Source organism: Bos grunniens, chromosome 2 (genome assembly GCF_055505025.1).
Source record: "Bos grunniens cultivar Pamir isolate PY7600 chromosome 2, Bosgru_T2T1.0, whole genome shotgun sequence".
Lineage (NCBI taxonomy): Eukaryota > Metazoa > Chordata > Mammalia > Artiodactyla > Bovidae > Bos > Bos grunniens.
The window spans coordinates 63,417,345-63,435,724 of NC_141166.1; the positions used below are offsets into that span (position 1 = coordinate 63,417,345).

The following is an 18,380-nucleotide window of genomic DNA, read 5'->3' on the forward strand; positions in this document are numbered from 1 at the left end:
ACATCTGAATGCAGAGTTCCAAAGAATAGCAAGAAGAGATAAGAAAGCCTTCCTCAGCGATCAATGCAAAGAAATAGAGGAAAACAACAGAATGGGAAAGACTAGGGATCTCTTCAAGAAAATCAGAGATACCAAAGGAACATTTCATGCAAAGATGAGCTCAATAAAGGACAGAAATGGTATGGACCTAACAGAAGCAGAAGATATTAAGAAGAGGTGGCAAGAATACACAGAAGAACTGTACAAAAAAGATCTTCACGACCCAGATAATCACGATGGTGTGATCACTCACCTAGAGCCAGACATCCTGGAATGTGAAGTCAAGTGGGCCTTAGAAAGCATCACTACGAACAAAGCTAGTGGAGGTGATGGAATTCCAGTTGAGCTATTTCAAATCTTGAAAGATGATGCTGTGAAAGTGCTGCACTCAGTATGCCAGCAAATTTGGAAAAGTCAGCAGTGGCCACAGGACTGGAAAAGGTCAGTTTTCATTCCAATCGCAAAGAAAGGCAATGCCAAAGAATGCTCAAACTACCGCACAATTGCACTCATCTACACGCTAGTAAAGTAATGCTCAAATTCTCCAAGCCAGGCTTCAGCAATATGTGACCGTGAACTTCCTAATGTTCAAGCTGGTTTTAGAAAAGGCAGAGGAACCAGAGATCAAATTGCCAACATCTGATGGATCATGGAAAAAGCAAGAGAGTTCCAGAAAAACATCTATTTCTGCTTTCTTGACTATGCCAGAGCCTTTGACTGTGTGGATCACAATAAACTGTGGAAAATTCTGAAAGTGATGGTAATACCAGACCACCTGATCTGCCTCTTGAAAAATTTGTATACAGGTCAGGAAGCAACAGTTAGAACTGGACATGGAACAACAGACTGGTTCCAAATAGGAAAAGGAGTTCATCAAGGCTGTACATTGTCACCCTGTTTATTTAACTTATATGCAGAGTACATCATGAGAAATGCTGGACTGGAAGAAACACAAGCTGGAATCAAGATTGCTGGGAGAAATATCAATAACCTCAGATATGCAGATGACACCACCCTTATGGCAGAAAGTGAAGAGGAACTAAAAGCTTCTTGATGAAAGTGAAAAAAGGAGAGTGAAAACAGTTGGCTTAAAGCTCAACATTCAGAAAACGAAGATCATGGCATCTGCTTCTGTCACTTCATGGGAAATAGATGGGGAAACAGTGGAAACAATGTCAGACTTTATTTTGGGGGGCTCCAAAATCACTGCAGATGGTGATTGCAGCCATGAAATTAAAAGACGCTTACTCCTTGGAAGGAAAGTTATGACCAACCTAGATAGCATATTCAAAAGCAGAGACATTACTTTGCCAACAAAGGTTCATCTAGTCAAGGCTATGGTTTTTCCAGTGGTCATGTATGGATGTGAGAGTTGGACTGTGAAGAAAGCTGAGTGCCAAAGAATTGATGCTTTTGAACTATGGTGTTGGAGAAGATTCTTGAGAATCCCTTGGACTGCAAGGAGATCCAACCAGTCCATTCTGAAGGAGATCAGCCCTGGGATTTCTTTGGAAGGAATGATGCTAAAGCTAAAATTCCTGTACTTTGGCCACCTCATGCGAAGAGTTGACTCATTGGAAAAGACTGATGCTGGGAGGGATTGGGGGCAGGAGGAGCAGGGGACGACAGAGGATGAGATGGCTGGATGGCATCACTGACTCAATGGACGTTACTCTGGGTGAACTCCGGGAGTTGGTGATGGACAGGGAGGCCTGGCGTGCTGCAATTCATGGGGTCGCAAAGAGTCGGACACAACTGATCGACTGAACTGAACTGACTGATACTTTGATAAAAAAGAAAAACTGAAAGTCAGAATTTAAGAAATAAGATCATTCTTTTGTTTAGTTCTATTTTTAAAATTCTTAACATATTTTGTCAAATCACTTTTCAAAGACATTGAACGAATTTCCATTCCCCTGCCACCAGGGCCTGAAGCAGCCAGTTTGCCTGCACTCCCCCAGTGTGAATATTAACACTGTAGACATTCGGGGCTAATTTAAGGGTGAAAATAAACCTCTTTTAATAGTACTGAGGACAGTGTGATGGGTGGTGCACGTCTGCAAGGTTCTTTGAAGAGCAAAAGAGGCCAGAAAGGAGCGTGGTTGGGAGCTGTGGCCTGCAGTCTGAGGACAGGAGAAAGGGTTAGGGAGTCAGTGCAAAGAGAGAAAAACGAGATGGGCCTGGAGCTGTGTACCCATGAGGGTTTGGGTTTTTTTTCCGATTTTATTTATTTTTGGCTGTGCTACAAGGGCTTTTTTCTAGTTGCAAAGAGCAGGGGCTGCTTTTTGTTGCACTGTGTGTGGGCTTCTCAGTATAGTGGCTTCTCTCGTGGTGCGCAGGCTCTAGGGCATGCAGGTGTCAGCAGCTGCTGCCAGAGGGCTCAATAGTTGCTGTTCCTGGGCTCAATAGTTGTGGCACCTGGCCTTTGTTGCTCGGTGGCATGTGAGATCTGCCCAAACCAGGGACTGAACCCATGTCTCCTACATTGGCAGGCAGATTCTTTACCACTGAGCCACCAGGGAAGCCCCCATGAGGTTTTAATTTACAGAGGTGACATAGTGACAACTGGAAAGGCCAGTGCCACTGAAAGAAGAATTTATTACTTACATTTCCTGAGAGGACAGGGCACCATGCCATGCAGGACCACATGGGGAAGCACAAGGCTTACTCAGGAGGCAGAAGCAGGAGCAAGGAAAGCCAAGCCAGAGCCTGTGTCTGTGAGTACTTTGAATGCTTCTGGTGGGCTTCTGACTACAGGCGTGGTCTCAAGTCACCTCATACCTGGCCCTGGCATGACTTAGGGCAGGGAACCAATATTGGGTTTGTACATGAGATTCAGGTAAGGAGATGCTCCAGGCTGAGCCTTTGCTAGCCCTGGGAGAAATAGTCCCTCTGCAGCCAGCTGGCTTTTTTAAAATTTATTTTGTAATCAAATATAGTTGATTTACCATCTTGTGCTAGTTTCTGGGACACAGCAAAGTGACTCAGTTATATAGATATTCTTTTTCATATTTTTTTGCTGTTATGGTTTATCACAGGATATCGATATTGTGTTAAACAGTAGGACTTTGTTGTCTATCCATTATATATATAATAGTTTGCATCTGCTAATCCCAAACTGCCAGCAAGCTTGTTAAGGTGTCAAAACAGAAAAAGAGAAAATACAAACATGATTAATACAGGCTAGGAAGGGGGCACCAGGATTTGGACTACAGGCCCTTCAGGACCCAGGACATCAGGGCCCACATCCCTCACTGAAGGGCTGGAAAGGATTCTGGGGTGAAAGAGGGCATTGGTGAGTCAGCCCAGTGGTTTTCCCAGGGAATCTGAACCCTCTGGGCAGCACCCACTCTCCTCGCTTCCCACCCCTATCTCCCAGAGGCCCACCCAGCTTCACCAGGGTCACTGCCACACTTGGTATCTGGATTTGGGGCCTGTTCAGGACATTAAACACAGCATAGGGCAGGGTGTGCCCCAGGTGACAGACATCCACAGGACAGAGGAAGAAAATTTCCCTTCCAGCCTCAGGTCATGGGCCCTAAGTGGTCTGCAGACTGAATGTTTAGTTTGTCAGGTGACATGCATGGAGGCTGCACAGTTGAAGCTGGTGACACAGATGAGAATCGCTCCCCACTTCTTCCCCTAAAACTGTGCCTTTCAGTCCCACATGAGAAGCCCTGTAACTGAGCAAGGGACAGTCCGGCAGGGCCAAGGGTGGGGTAGGGGAGTCTGCCCTCTTTAGTGGCAGCAGCTGGGTTCACGTAGCTGGGCTCTCATCCCGAGGGTGACATGTTGGATGACCCCACAGGGATCAGGCAGAGAGATGGAAGGGGAGGAGAATAGGGAAAGAGGAAGGTGGGCAGAGCTGGGCAGGCACCTTGGACCTTGTCGGTGCCCACCTGGTCTCCTCTCCTCCAGCCCTCAGCCCCACCCCACAGAGCCTTCTCCTCCCATGGCCCAGCTCCCCAGACACTCAGCACATCCTGCCTTGCCCTGCAGGTGGTCCCACTCTGCCATCCACCCCCCTAACCCCCACCCCCCACCCCCTGCCATCAACCCCAGCAAGCAGCCCTTGCTGTGCTGGGCCCCCAGCCCATAGGTGATGATAGTGGCACCATGGGAAAGACGTGCCCATATTCTATCCCAAGTGAGGGGTGGCATGGGAAGACAGAGGGGGAGAAAGATGGGGAGAACTGCAGTGAGCTCACTCAACAGTCCACTTGGTCTGGGGAAGTGCCTGGGAGGCATTTGTTACACGTTGTTAAGTGACTGGGGTTGGGTGGCGCTGGCAATGAGTGCTGGGGACAGATGCCAAGGCAGTGTGTATGGGACAGTCTAACTCAGTGAGAACCATCTCACCCAAGTAGCCTCCCCATTCTACATGCAAATCAGGAGGAAGGAAGAGAGGGAGGAAAACAGGGAAAGAAGTTAAGAAGGAGAGAAGGAAGGAAGAGACAAATATAGGCAGCCCACGTCTATTGCCTGGGCATGTGGAAGGCCAGCTGCCATTCTGATCATTAGTACTGATGCTGCTGCCACTAAACAGTACAGACTCCCCCACCTCCACCCAGGAAACTTAACAATCATCTCACCCAAAATCTTATTTATGGCTAAGAAAACTGAGGTACCACCTGAGAGGAGGAGGATTTTTCCCCAGTGACATGGCCAAGGGTCTAGTGGGCTTCTGGATTCTTTGACCAGAAGAGCACAACTCCTATGATCCCTGGGCTCTAGACAGCAAAGTCAGAGGAGAACGAGATGGTCCCTGGCAGGGCCAGAGCATACGTCATTGAAGGCGCTGTGACTGACTCAAGCTCAGAAAGGGGAAAATGAAACAGGTCTGGGATGCAGTGAGGATTCAAGGGCTGAGACTCTGTCCCCAGTTAAGGGCAGACTTCTATGATCAGGTGAAGGCCAAGGGGAGGGTGTCCTGGTAGCTTTCTGTGAACATCCAAGAGTTCTTCCACTACCTCATGGTAAGGTGTCAAGTAAGCCCCAAGATTAATCAAAGCGTTTTCCTCAGAACATCATTTAAGGCTGCACCAAAGTGGTAACTGTATTCGTTTCCTAAGGCTGCCATTACAAATGACCACAAACTGGGTGGCTGGAAACAACAGAAATGTCTTCTCCCACAGTTCTAGAGGCTAGAAATCCAAGTCCCAGATTTTGGCAGAGCCATTCTCTTGAAGACTCTAGGGAAGAATAGTCCCTTACCTCTTCCAGCAATTCCTGGTGTTCCTCAGTTTATGACATCTCTCCAATCTCTGCCTCCATCATCACGTGGCATTCTCCGTGTGTGTGTGTGTGTGTGTGTGTGTGTGTGTGTGTGTGTCCAAGTTTCCTTATTATAAGGACACTAATCATTGGATTAGGGCCCACCTTATTCCATAACAACCTCATCTGAACATGATTACATCAGCAAAGATCCTGTCTGCATCACAGGTGTTGAGGTGAAGACTTAAACATATCTTTTGAGGGGACAGCAATTCAACCCAGTTCAGTGATCAGTTCCCCATGTCTCTACTCCTGATAATCAAAGTGTAATCCACAGAGCATCAGCCTCACCTGGGAGCTTGTTAGAAACACAGAACCTGAGGCCCTGCCCCCACCTAGGAATCAGAATTGGCAATCCACATGCTCACTCAATTTTGATAAGACTTGTGTCACCACCTGATCCTTTGGAGGCCAGGAATTCCTGAAGCGGGTCGGAGAAATCTGAGAGGAGATCTCCCAGAAGATCCCGTCAGTTTGCCGTCTTCCCCTACTCTGCTCCTCCTTTTCCCTCCCCATAGGAACTAAGAGATGTCAGGAATAGAGGGGACTGTTCACACACACACATACACACACACACACACACACACACGGAAGGGACCCTCAGGGAACCGTAGAACCTGCTCTGTATCTGACTCGTATCTGACTCATACATCAAACATCTAATTTTGAGAACAGCCAAGAGGCCAGCCCTGCAACAATGCAAGGAGTGAAAGCCATCTCCTGTAGGCAACAGAAGACGACACCCTTGCTAAAAGCATCAGATCAGCTTAGAAAAGCCCTCCCAAGGGGAGCTCCCGGACACAGAGCCGACCTCGTTGGCAGGTAGAATCACTGTCAGGCAGGATATCTAAATATTGAGCAGCCAGGCGAATGAGCACCTCCAAACGCAGGCAACCCCGAACGTGCCAGACGACACCTGCCAGCCAGAAGCCCCTTGAGCCCTTTCACAGCGCTGCGCCACGCCCTATGCCTCGCCCCCGCGCTACGCTGTCGCCCAGGCTCCGCCCCCGAGCCGTGCACCCAGGCTCCGCCCCGGAGCCGTGCCGCAGGCTCCGCCCTCCCTTCCGCTTTAGGGAAGCAGAGGGTCTGGCGTTTCCGGGTGTACCGCGTGGGTCTCGTCGGAGTACGAGCTGGCGGAATGGCGGCGTTCGGTGGCCCGGCAAAGCCACTCCTGTCCCTAAACCCGCAGGAGGATGCCAAATTTAAAAAGGAGGTGGCTCAGGTTCGTCGGCGTGCGACCAAGGTGAGCGGCCGGCGCGGGCCCGACCGCGAGGGGAGGTGGCGGACCGGGTCTGGGTGTCCCACCCGCGCGCCTCGGCCTCCCCAAGCGTGTGCTTCGTCCGGCGTCACCCAGGTCGGGCCCCGACCTCAAGAGCTTGCGGGCCGAGGTTTCCTCGGGAGGACCGAGAAGTGACGGCTTTGGGCCGCGCGGACTTTAGGGTCCTTACGGAGGTAAGGTAAGGAGTGGATATCGCGGGGATGCTCGAAGAGAGGAGAGCCAGCTGTTGGGTCGGCCCTCGTCCCGCGGATCAGCTCCAGTCCTACTTCGGCTGGGCCCCCGAACTGGGGAGGTTTGTTTGCCTGGTTAGTGGTTTTGGAATTCTTAAAAGACAGTATTACCCAAGTTCTATTTGCTGTTTGGGGGCCCTGATATCAAGTTCAATAATATCTGCCCAAAATTTTATCATAAAATGTACACGGGAAAGCTTAAAAGTCTGTATTACCGAAGGCAGGGGTTCGAGGACAGAGATACTAAAAGGTTAGTAGGCTTCGTGGAGGTTTACTGACGTCTTAAAATTGTTTCTTTACTTGGGTGCGAGTAAATGGTGATCTGCAAACAATATTGAAGGGTATGTTTGTTAGAGTTCTTAGGCCAGAAGATTTTATCTGTTAATTCAGCGTGTAGTTACTGAGTATTCGTGCTCGGAGAGGGAAGCTGAGAAGACAGGCTACTGCTTGGCGATTGTCTTCGAGGACACCCTTTTTTTTTTCCCATTGGAGTTAGTTGATTTACAGTGTTGTGTTAATCTCTCCTGGGGTGTTGAATATAGTTCCCTGTGCTATACAGTAGGACCTTGTTGTTTATCCATTTTCTATATAATAGTTTGCATCTGCTAACCCTAAACTCCCACCCCTCCTCCCCCCCACCCCCCCCCCCCACCCCCGGGCAACCATAAGTCTCTTCACTATTATTCTTTATAGTTTCTGGGGTTTTGATCTCTTGTCTTAATCTAAGAGCAGAGTTTCACAAGTTTTGTTGCAGTGTGATTTTTTTTTCTAATTAAAAACATATATATATATATGTATTTCCCTGGTCTTTATGTTTTCAGCAACAGGAGAAACAAAAACCTACTCCTGGAGTAATCTACGTGGGCCACTTACCACCAACCCTTTATGAAACCCAGATCCGAGCATATTTTTCCCAATTTGGCACTGTTACAAGATTCAGACTGTCCAGGAGTAAAAAGGTAAGATTTTTGTATTGAATTAGATTTTTATTTTCCAAAAGCATATCATCCTTGACAGGTTTTGGAGCATGTTTGCATGTTCAATTTTCACACTTCATTCCAGAAAGGGATTGGATAAGGTCTAAAACCTGAAGCAGATGGAGAACAAAATTAGTATTCCTGTGAATGTGTATTTTACTTTTTTTTTTTTTTTAAGGTAATTGCCTCAGTTCCTCAAATTAAATTGGCAATCCTAGTGAGTCCTTTTTATCCTATAACTACTAACCCAAGGGTTCATGAACTTAAGTGTGAGGCTGGACTCTACACCTTATTGGTTGTGTGACTTTGGGCAAATTCTATAACCTGCGTGCTTGTTTTCTGATTTAAAATATGAGCAAAATTGCACCAGCCTCTCAGGAGTATTGAATCAAAGCTTAAATGAGGTAATAAGTATAAGATTCTTAGAACAGTGCCTGATACACAAAGTATTGTAAAAATGTCACTGTATCATACCTACCTCCTAATAAAGATTTGTGTGGTTTATTTCAGTAATAGGGTGTGGCCAACTTTTATGTTTTTCCCACATACAATACTTGTAACCACAGAATTCTTGTTATTGGAATCTCTTTTTTTCTTGATACAGTTTTTTCACATTTTACCACTTAACTTACAACAGAACAGAGTTAACTACTTGTCCCTGCTCTGTTGTCACTGCCTGAATATGCTGCAGTTTTGTTGATCCACCCTCTTGTTGAACGTTAGCTTTCTTCCAGTCTTGTCGATGAAACTGCTGGGAACATTCTTTGTGCAGGTATAGGTGACTTTCTCTTGAATAGTATTTTTCAGACCTTGAATCCACAATAAGAAGTAAGTTTTACAGCACAAGCCAGCACACATGTACCTGTACGTAAACATTAACTGAAATAAAAATCTAGGAAGATGATACTTAATTTTCCCATTCAGTTTATTTAAAAATACTTTTCTGGCATAATAAATTGATTCTGCTGCCCTTTAAAAGGGCAAGTTTTAAATTCTTCAAACTCTGAGTTTGAAAAATAGCACTTTATAATATATCCTCTGGTTGAGTGTAGAATGATCTGTCTCATTTTTAGTGAGATTCAGTCAGTTCAGTTGCTCAGTCATATCCAGCTTTTTGCGACCCCGTGAATCACAGCACGCCAGGCCTCCCTGTCCATCACCAACTCCCAGAGTCCACCCAAACCCATGTCCATTGAGTTGGTGATGCCATCCAACCATCTCATCCTCTGTCATCCCGTTCTCCTCCTGCCCTCAATCTTTCCCAGCATTAGGGTCTTTACCAGTGAGTCAGCCCTTCGCTTCAGGTGGCTAGAGTATTGGAGTTTCAGCTTCCAATCAGTCCTTCAGGGCTGATTTCCTTTCGGATGGACTGGTTGGATCTCCTTGCAGTCCAAGGGACTCTCAAGAGTCTTCTCCAACACCACAGTGCAAAAGCATCAATTCTTCTGTGCTCAGCTTTCTTCACAGTCCAACTCTCACATCCATACATGACCACAGGAAAAACCACAGCCTTGACTAGATGGACCTTTGTTGACAAAGTGATGTCTCTGCTTTTCAATATGCTGTGTAGGTTGGTCATAACTTTCCTTCCACGAAGTAAGCGTCTTTTAATTTCATGTCTGCAGTCACCATCTGCAGTGAGTTTGGAGCCCAGAAAAATAAAGTCAGCCACTGTTTCCACTGTTTCCCCATCTATTTGCATGAAGTGATGGGACCAGATGCCATGATCTTTGTTTTCTGAATGTTGAGCTTAAAGCCAACTTTTTCACTCTCCTCTTTCACTTTCATCAAGAGGCTTTTGAGTTCCTCTTCACTTTCTGCCATAAGGGTGGTGTCATCTGCATATCTGAGGTTATTGATATTTCTCCCGGCAATCTTGATTCCAGCTTGTGATTCTTCCAGCCCAGCATTTCTCATGATTTACTCTGCATATAAGTTAAATAAGCAGGGTGACAATATACAGCCTTGACATACTCCTTTTCCTATTTGGAACCAGTCTGTCGTTCCATGTCCAGTTCTGACTGTTGCTTCCTGACCTGCATATAGGTTTGTCAAGAGGCAGGTCAGGTGGTCTGGTATTCCCATCTCTTTCAGAATTTTCCACAGTTTATTGTGATACACACAGTCAAAGGCTTTGGCATAGTCAAGAAAGCAGAAATAGATGTTTTTCTGGAACTCTTCCTTTTTCGATGATCCATCAGATATTGGCAATTTGATCTCTGATTCCTCTGCCTTTTCTCAAACCAGCTTGAACATTAGGAAGTTCACAGTTCACATATTGCTGAAGCCTGGCTTTGAGAATTTTAAGCATTACTTTACTAGCACGTGAGATGAATGCAATAGTGAGATTGAGTATCATTATTTGTTTATCAGCCTTTGGTGTTTTGTGAAACACTTATTCATGTTTTTGCCCTTATTGTTCAAAGACTTTTTTTTTTTGCCTTTTGTGGGTTATTATTTTGTAAGTGTTTTTCCATAATGAAGTGCAGTTGTGTTCACCAGCCTTGTGTTCTGAAAATGTTGACAGGGAAGTAGAAAGGAAAGTGTAATGAACATCCTCCCTTGGATTCACTCATTGTTAATATCCTGATACATTAGCTTCATCTCTTCTCATGTCTATAAAAACGTACATACCTTTTTGGGTTTTTAACCTTTTGAAGAAAGTGACAGTTGTAATACTTTAGTATAAATACATCATCATAAGTCTAAGAATAAGGACATTGTGCTGCTAAGTCGCTTCAGTCGTGTCCGACTCTGTGCGACCCCATAGACGGCAGCCCACCAGACTCCCCTGTTCCTGGGATTCTCCAGGCAAGAACACTGGAGTGGGTTGCCATTTCCTTCTCCAATGCGTGAAAGTGAAGTCGCTCAGTCGTGTCCGACTCTAGCGACCCCATGGACTGCAGCCCACCAGGCTCCTCCATCCATGGGATTTTCCAGGCAAGAGTACTGGAGTGGGGTGCCATTGCCTTCTCCGAAGGACATTGTGCTACATAATCACAATATGATAATCTCATTTACTGCCCCTCTTCAAATATCCGCAATAGTCCCTGCCATTCTGGGATCTAGTTAGGGTTTATACATTGCACTTGATCGTTTATCTCTTCATCCTATGTAGAACAGTCTCTCTATCCCTGTTTTGCTTGTTTGGTTTTTCTTGACATTGGCTCTTTTAAAGAGTTGAGGCCAGTTTTCTTAGAAAGTCTGCTCCTTGATGCAGTGCACTGAAATGTAACATTTCCAGCTTTGTTGCATATTATAAAGCTACCCACCCCAGTTTTGACTATCTGCTTGGTATTTTTAACTTTCTTGGATTACTAGGTCAAGGTTTTGGCTTTTGAGTGTTTGGTTTGGGGGACACTTGACATGTATTTTCACATCAGATTTCAAAAGATTTATTATAGTGTCTTACACTCCACCATCGTTCCCCTCCTGAGTGAGAGTTGGGATGGTAGGAGGATTGTCAGACGTTTAAAGTTTTACTAGAATCATCCTGTTGCGGATAACTAACCTGAGACTCTAGGTGGTGGCTGTGTCCTGATTGTTAGTCACTAGCACAGCTAGGAGTCAGCCTCCTGGCTCCCAACTCTTGTTAAGCCACACAGCCTGTGAATAGTTTCTTATTTCCAGGATCACATGACCAGTTTTGAGCCATATCCGAAAATAGTTTGTTTAATGCAAGATTGTAAAGTTTTCCTAGTTGTTGTCACTAAGAATTGGAACTGTAGAGGAGGGAAAGTTCTTTTTCTACTGCCCTAGGCTGAGACCCTATAAATTGGACTGAAAAACAGATTAAAAAGAGACTAAAATGTTTGCTTACTCATGGGAGTGCTCAAAGAAAGGGTTGTGAGAACTTTGAGGAGTGACAAGATGAGGGAACAGTGCTTTGAGTTTATGTGGTTGCAAGTTGTGGGGAGGCAAATATCAGGAGGCTCATAAGAATTCTAAAGTCCAAATGCCCAGGTTTGGATCTTGGTGATAAAATCTGCTTAGTAAAGTTTGTTGTGTGGTTTCCTCTAACATCTTTCTGATAGAAGGGAGAGGAACCTTTCTAAATTTGTGTCCTATTTTTAGGTAAATAAGGGGAGGGCAGAGTTTCTTGTTCTATTTCTCAGTACCTTCAGCTCAATAATTATTTGCCAGAGGAGCAGATGTGGGGTAGGCATACCCTGCCACCCTAAAGTAACATGTATTGAGTACTTGACAAAAGTGTGGAGCACTTGCCAGTTATTTTGTGTTTTCATGGCAACTCTATGAGAGTGTTTATTTTATCCTCATTTTAGGAAAAACTGAGGCTTAAACATTCCTTATCTGAGTGTCAGAGCTAAGATCCAAACCTGAGCATTTGGACTTTAGAACTCTTGTTAGCAAGCTCATTATGTTATGGTGTAGAGGCCAGAATCCAGCATGTGTGTCTCTCAGAGAGTAGTCCCTGGTCCTGTGCCCTCAGCTGTGGAGATGGTCAGTCATTGTTAAACATGACAGTGAATGTGATGTTTTATTGATGGGCTGGGAGACACTGACTTGATTTCTTTTCATTTTTTTTCATATAAATGGGAATTACATTACCTGTATTTTTGTGACGCATTTATTCCATCTCCCAAGTAGATGGATAATATGACCACCCATGAGGGCAATGAATAAAGGACTATGGAGCCTACCAGATTCCTTTATGTTGGCTGTTGCTACTGAATAAATTCCAACTATAATCCCAGGAAATCTTCAAAACCAGAGGCAAATTTAGACTATTTTGGATCTTTTCTTTCCCTGTAACAGTCTGCACACTATGTGATTTGAAGTTGAAAATTAAAGGTGTCTTAATGTGATTCCTTAATGCTATTCCTACTGGGAATTCCCTGGTAGCTCAGTCGGTATCTGCCTGCTGTGCAGGACACCCAGGTTCAATCCCTGGATGGGGAAGATCCCCTGAAGAAGGAAATGGCAACCCACTCTAGTATTCTTGCCTGGAAAATCCCATGAACAGAGGAGCCTGGCAGGCTACAGTCCATGGTGTCGCAGGAGTCGGACGCAGCTATTGTACATTAATGACATTTTAGGGGTTTGGTGGTACATTAGTATGTAATTGTTCTGCTTTTTGTGGTGGATTTGTCATTGCAGACTGGAAATAGCAAAGGCTACGGCTTTGTGGAGTTTGAATCTGAAGATGTTGCCAAAATAGCTGCTGAAACAATGAACAACTACCTTTTTGGTGAAAGACTCTTAAAGTGTAAGTACCCGATTCTTAGCCTGTGGGATTTCAGGGATGCTCCTGCTGACGGTGGCTGCGATGGGAGGTTGCTTAGCTGCTTGGACGTCCCACCTTATCCCTGGGATGAGTCTCCTAAGTGGTGGTGCAACAATTTAAGTGCATTTTCAAGATAGGTTTGAACTGGAATTTTAAGATTTCTGGAGTGAGAGCTGTTTTCTGCTGAGATGGAGTTGGAACAGTTTCCTTAAGGAGTAAATAGGAAGGGCTTCCTGGTGAGGTGTGGGAGGCTTCCCTGAGGAAGAGTCATTAAAGTTGGAACCTGAAGATTAAATAACAGCCAGGTGAAGGGGTGGAACTGAGAATTTGGTGGGGGGACAGCAAATGCCAAACCAGTGACAAACGTAATTGCCTTCAAGGAGCATAGCGAGAAAATAGATGAATAAAGGTCAGGTTACCAGAAGCCATGTAAAGCACAGTTTAGAATACATGCCGAGGACAGCGGAAACCACTAATGGTCCTAGACAGGATGATTTTCAGGGTGAGGAGTCACATGTCAGCCAGTCTTCATGGCCTTGGCTGAAGCTCCTCTGCAGAGAAACCATTGGAAGTACAAGGGCGACAGTAGCAGATGAGAGGTTCATCCCGCAGGAGGTGGAGCTCCCACTGACCCGCCTCCCCAGAGCAGCTCATCCAGAGCCAGCACCCAGGTCACACCTCTCCATCTTAGTTCCTATTGCTGTGAGAGAGGGTCCTAGGAGCCCCCTGAGATCCTGGGTGTTATTCACACATGAAAAATGTGGCTCTTGCCAGGACAAAGTGGGTGATTGGGTGACCACGTGTGTGAGATCCCTGCTGTGCTCCACCTGACTTCTGAAGGGTGGCACAAACAGTGCCGAACTCCGATATGAGGTGTTAGCCACATCCCCACCTTTTCTTTTTTTTGCAGGGGAGTAGTTTGTCTTAGAGGTGATCCCAGGGAAATACTTGTAAGGAGTGGAGATTTGACAGTCAGTAAAGGAAGGAAGGAAGTCAGTAAAGGGTATTTTAGCAAGAGGGTTATTTAGGCATTTGGGCTCCTTCCTACTGGTCACCTTGGGAAACAGAATCATCCCAGCTGACAAGCACAGAAACTGGGATGTTTGTGTACCATCTATCACTGGTGGAGGGTAGATCCCAGGGATTTTGGCTTCCCCGCATAAGGGGCTCAGTGTGCATCCCTAAGCAGAGAGATACAGATAAGCAGTGAGCTGCCTTAGTCCTGGGCAGGTGCCTGGAGGATATGAGCCAGAAGGTAAGAGCTTCTGCTGTCGTGAGTCACACAGTCTAAAAGTGGGAGTCCTTTTAGCTTCGGGAACCCTAAGACTTAATTTCCACACTCTCCTCTATGCACTCGTCTTGTTCACTCATGTATCTCTAGTCCTGGAATCGTTCTTGGCACACAGTGAGTGAGTGGTGGATAATTGTGGGCTGCCTGACTTTCCCTTGGGTACCTGCTTTTTTCTTTCAGGCTTCTCCTTGTAAATGGGGGACACATCAATTTGATTATGCTACAAGTGACACAAGGGAGAGTCTGGAGTTCTCATTAAAATCCTCTCCCTCCTACTTGATTGAAAACTTTTTTTTTTCTTTCTTTTTTAATTGTAGGTCATTTTATACCACCTGAAAAGGTACATGAAGAACTTTTTAGAGAGTGGCATATGCCATTTAAAAGGCCATCATATCCAGCAGTGAAACGGTACAATCAGAATCGGTCACTTGTTCAAAAGCTACGGATGGAGGAGCGGTTTAAAAAGAAGGAAAAATTACTCAGGAAGAGATTGGCTAAAAAGGGGATTGATTATAATTTCCCTTCATTGGTGTGTATTCCTTTGTATAAAATGTCTAACCCAGTATCTCCCCCTACGAGATTTTGACTGAATTTTTGACACTGCAGTCATTGTAGGCTTGTCTTTGTAGGTTTGTCAAGCAGTCCTAGTATTTCCTGTTACACTACACAGGGGAGGAAATCCTGAAAGGGATTAACCAATTTGCAACACATACCTGATTTAGTAGTTTTAGATGATTGAGTGAAACCTTATTTGACCGAAAACCATAATGCTTGTAGATTACTAGTAAAGGTGTCATTGCCAGGATTAAATGTTTGGTTTATTGTATGTTACCAGTAAATACCAAGATTGTAAAATGACCATCCTTTATATGCCATTTTAGTTAAAATTTTGTTTCATGGTCCTTTTAAGTTGGAAATAGTCCTAAAAGTCTATGTCAGAATTAACTAATAAGCCTATGTATAATGATCTAATGGTAAGTTTTAAAATATACTATGTGAGACTGCTAGTTTTACAACTTCTTTTTCTATTACTTCTGTATGCTTATTTAGGTTAAGGTATTACATAAAAATGAGGAAAATGCTTCAAACACTGGTCCTCAAAATTCCAGAAAGCACCAGGTAAAACTTTTGCTTATCATATTACCCACTTGATATTAGAAAAAGATAAATGGGGAAGTCCATTCAGGACCACTATATCTAGTCAACACGCAGATTGATGTAGTCTCTTAAAATTTATTGAAGGCTTTACGTAAGAAGAAGAAAGCCGCTTCAGTCACTCCTGAGACTCCTGAGAAGGCTGTGGATAGCCAGGTAAGATTGTCCTCAGTATTCTGGGAATCCGGTATTGCAGTTTAAAGGAGGAAAGGCAGTTGCTGCTACTGTCGCTTTGCTTGCTCAGTCTTGTAACGAAGTGTGATCAGCACCTAAGCGCTTGATCATGTTCAGCTATATCATCAAATGATGGAAAGAGGCCAAAAATAATATGTGTAACTTATAAAAATAGAGGAGTGGTGGCGGGAGAGGGTCATTCCTAATGTCTTCCCACATTTATGTATTATAATCTTTCACTTGAACCCAGGGTCCCACACCAGTTTGTACACCAGCATTTTTGGAGAAACGAAAATCTGAAGTGGCTAAAATGAATGATGATGATAAAGATAATGAAATAGTTTTCAAACAGCCCATATCTGGTGTAAAAGAAGAAACACAGGAGACTCAACCACCTGCAAGTTCAAAGAAAAAAAGACGAAGGAAACACAATCAGTGATTTTTTTTTTAATGTATTGTATATAGTTCTTCTGAAAAGATGATTTTATTAAGAAGACTAATTCTTTATATTTAACTGGGTACAGTGGAATGCAACCAGTAACAAGATAGTTGGGAAAAAACTGTCAATTCAAGTCCCTGAGGAAAGCAGTCGGTGATTCTGGCTCCCCTGCCCTTGCTGGAATGCAGGGGTGCACACCAGTTTACAGCAGCCAGGCTTCCACTGCCTCTTGTCCTGTCCCTAGTTTTCTTTGCAGTTTTCACAGGTGCTTTTAGTTAACTCTGCCTGGAGAGAAGATCACTATTAACTGCTGGTTTAAGTACTAAACTGTAACCTTTGTTGTTACCATCAAATAAAGAAAATCCTGCTTGACCATCAAAATAGTTCTCTATTAGACCAAGCACATTTAACCCATCAGATGGCTGAAACTAGAAGTCAAATTCTATGGGGAGTGAGAAGGAGGTGTCAGTACTAATAGAGACTCATTTATGTATATATGATCATTTTTACCAACGTTAAATTAGTTTGTGGTGGGCTGGCATGGATTAGTAACTACCATCTTATATCAGTATCATCAATCAGGAATTTGGTTTCAAGATTCATGTAGTGACCACCTGATAAACTTTTTCTGTTTTTTTGTATGCAAGGGGAACTTGGATATCCTGAAATAAAAAATTGTTGGGTTTTGCCTTTGAATGATCTTTTAAGGTTTTGATACCCTTGAAATGTGTCAGCTAATTGAAGTGAAGTAAAAATCTCTGAGTCATGTCCGACTCTTTGCGACCCCGGGGACTAATACAGTACAGTCCATGGAATTCTCCAGGACAGAATACTGGAGCGGGTGGCCTTTCCCTTCTCCAGGAGATCTTTCCAACCCAGGGATTGAACCCAGGTCTCATGCATTGCAGGTGGATTCATTACCAGCTGAGCCACAAGGGATCAGCTAATTCAGTTTCATTAAAAGGATTCATTACCACCAAACGTTTTTTCATGTAATATTTGTTACATATTATGATGATAATACTGACCTAGGTGAATCAGTTTTAATACACAGAGAGCATAGGGACTTGCCTGGTGGTCCAGTCGTTAAGAATTTGCCAGTCAGTGCAAGGGACACAGGTTCATCCCTGGTCAAGATTCTACATGCCACAGAGCAACTGAACCTGCTCACCTAGAGCCCATTCTCCGCAACAAGAGAAGCCACTGCAGTGAGAAGCCTGTGCCCCGCAACTTGAGACCAGCCCCTGCTCACTGCAACTAGAGAAAGCCCACAAGTACCAACAGAGCCACACGCACCCAAAAATAAACATACAAAGAACATCTTAGCTCTAGATTAGTCCCTATACAGACTATGTTCATTATGTTTAATTAAATTGAATGAGTAACAGAACTGCCTAACTCTTTGAACCATGTCTGAATTTGTGGATCTAGAAGTCCATCTGGTTTCCATTCTGGGAAAGCACCAGATAAGCTTACCAACGCAGCCTGACAGATTTTTATTATTTCCCTGTTTCCTGACCTACTGCCCAGACACTCCTCTTCCAGCATTGTACTGATCGTCATCACGTGACGTGTGAGGAGTTTTTTGATGTACCCTGGAGCTGGATGGGGAGAGGGGTTTTTAGCATGTATCATGGCAAAGAAATAGAGTTGAACTTAACATTTTCCTGGGGACTGTATTAGGAGCATTTGTCAAAGTAGTGTGGGGTTGATCCTCAGATTTTGTAGGGAAAAAATCAAGAATCTGGAAGTTGTAACCGTGGCTGATGGATCATGAGTGTGTCTCACTGCAGTACGGCAAAGGCTGTTCAAGGACTGACAGGTGGGCACAGCAGGGCTCTGTCCCCTGTGCAGTGATGCCCATGGCTGCTCTCAGCCCACAAGTGTGATGAATGTATACAAGTAATTTGCACTTTCTATAGGCAGAAAAAATCACAAGGCCCAAACCTAACTACATCATGGGGCAGCCTGTGGCCCTCAAAGCGACCAGTTATCCTGCTGCCCAATCCAACCCGCTGCAGGGTTTTGTTTTACATTTTTAAATAGCTGAAAAGATTGAGAAGTGAGTTTTAGGAAGTTCCCTGGTAGGGATCCTGCAAGCTGCCCATGCCGCTAAAAAAAACAGTTAAGGGTAGGGATAGATAATTTAGGAGTTTGGGATGAACATACACACCACTATATATGAAACAACAAACAAGAACCTGTTGTATAGCACAGGAAGCTGTACTCAATATCTTGTAATAACCCATAATGGAAAATAATCTGAAAATGAATACG

General features: G+C 44.5%; 1 protein-coding gene across 1 annotated transcript; it reads left to right on the top strand.

Annotated features, from left to right (window-relative positions):
- The first annotated feature begins 6,385 nt into the window (after positions 1-6,385).
- On the top strand, positions 6,386-16,799 carry NIFK (nucleolar protein interacting with the FHA domain of MKI67). The gene is made up of 7 exons (XM_086348983.1): positions 6,386-6,556; positions 7,644-7,781; positions 12,918-13,026; positions 14,653-14,864; positions 15,386-15,454; positions 15,578-15,646; positions 15,915-16,799. Exons 1-7 carry the CDS (start codon positions 6,452-6,454, stop codon positions 16,101-16,103), a joined length of 891 nt encoding a protein of 296 aa, XP_086205109.1. The 5' UTR covers positions 6,386-6,451; the 3' UTR covers positions 16,104-16,799.
- Positions 16,800-18,380: the final 1,581 nt, after the last annotated feature.

Excerpts from the sequence above, each read along its gene's own strand:
- NIFK (XM_086348983.1), top strand. The coding sequence starts at position 6,452 with ATGGCGGCGTTCGGTGGCCCGGCAAAGCCACTCCTGTCCCTAAACCCG. Across the intron at positions 13,027-14,652 it reads TGGTGAAAGACTCTTAAAGT|GTCATTTTATACCACCTGAA; the intron begins GTAAGTACCCGA and ends TTTTAATTGTAG. Across the intron at positions 14,865-15,385 it reads ATTATAATTTCCCTTCATTG|GTTAAGGTATTACATAAAAA; the intron begins GTGTGTATTCCT and ends ATGCTTATTTAG.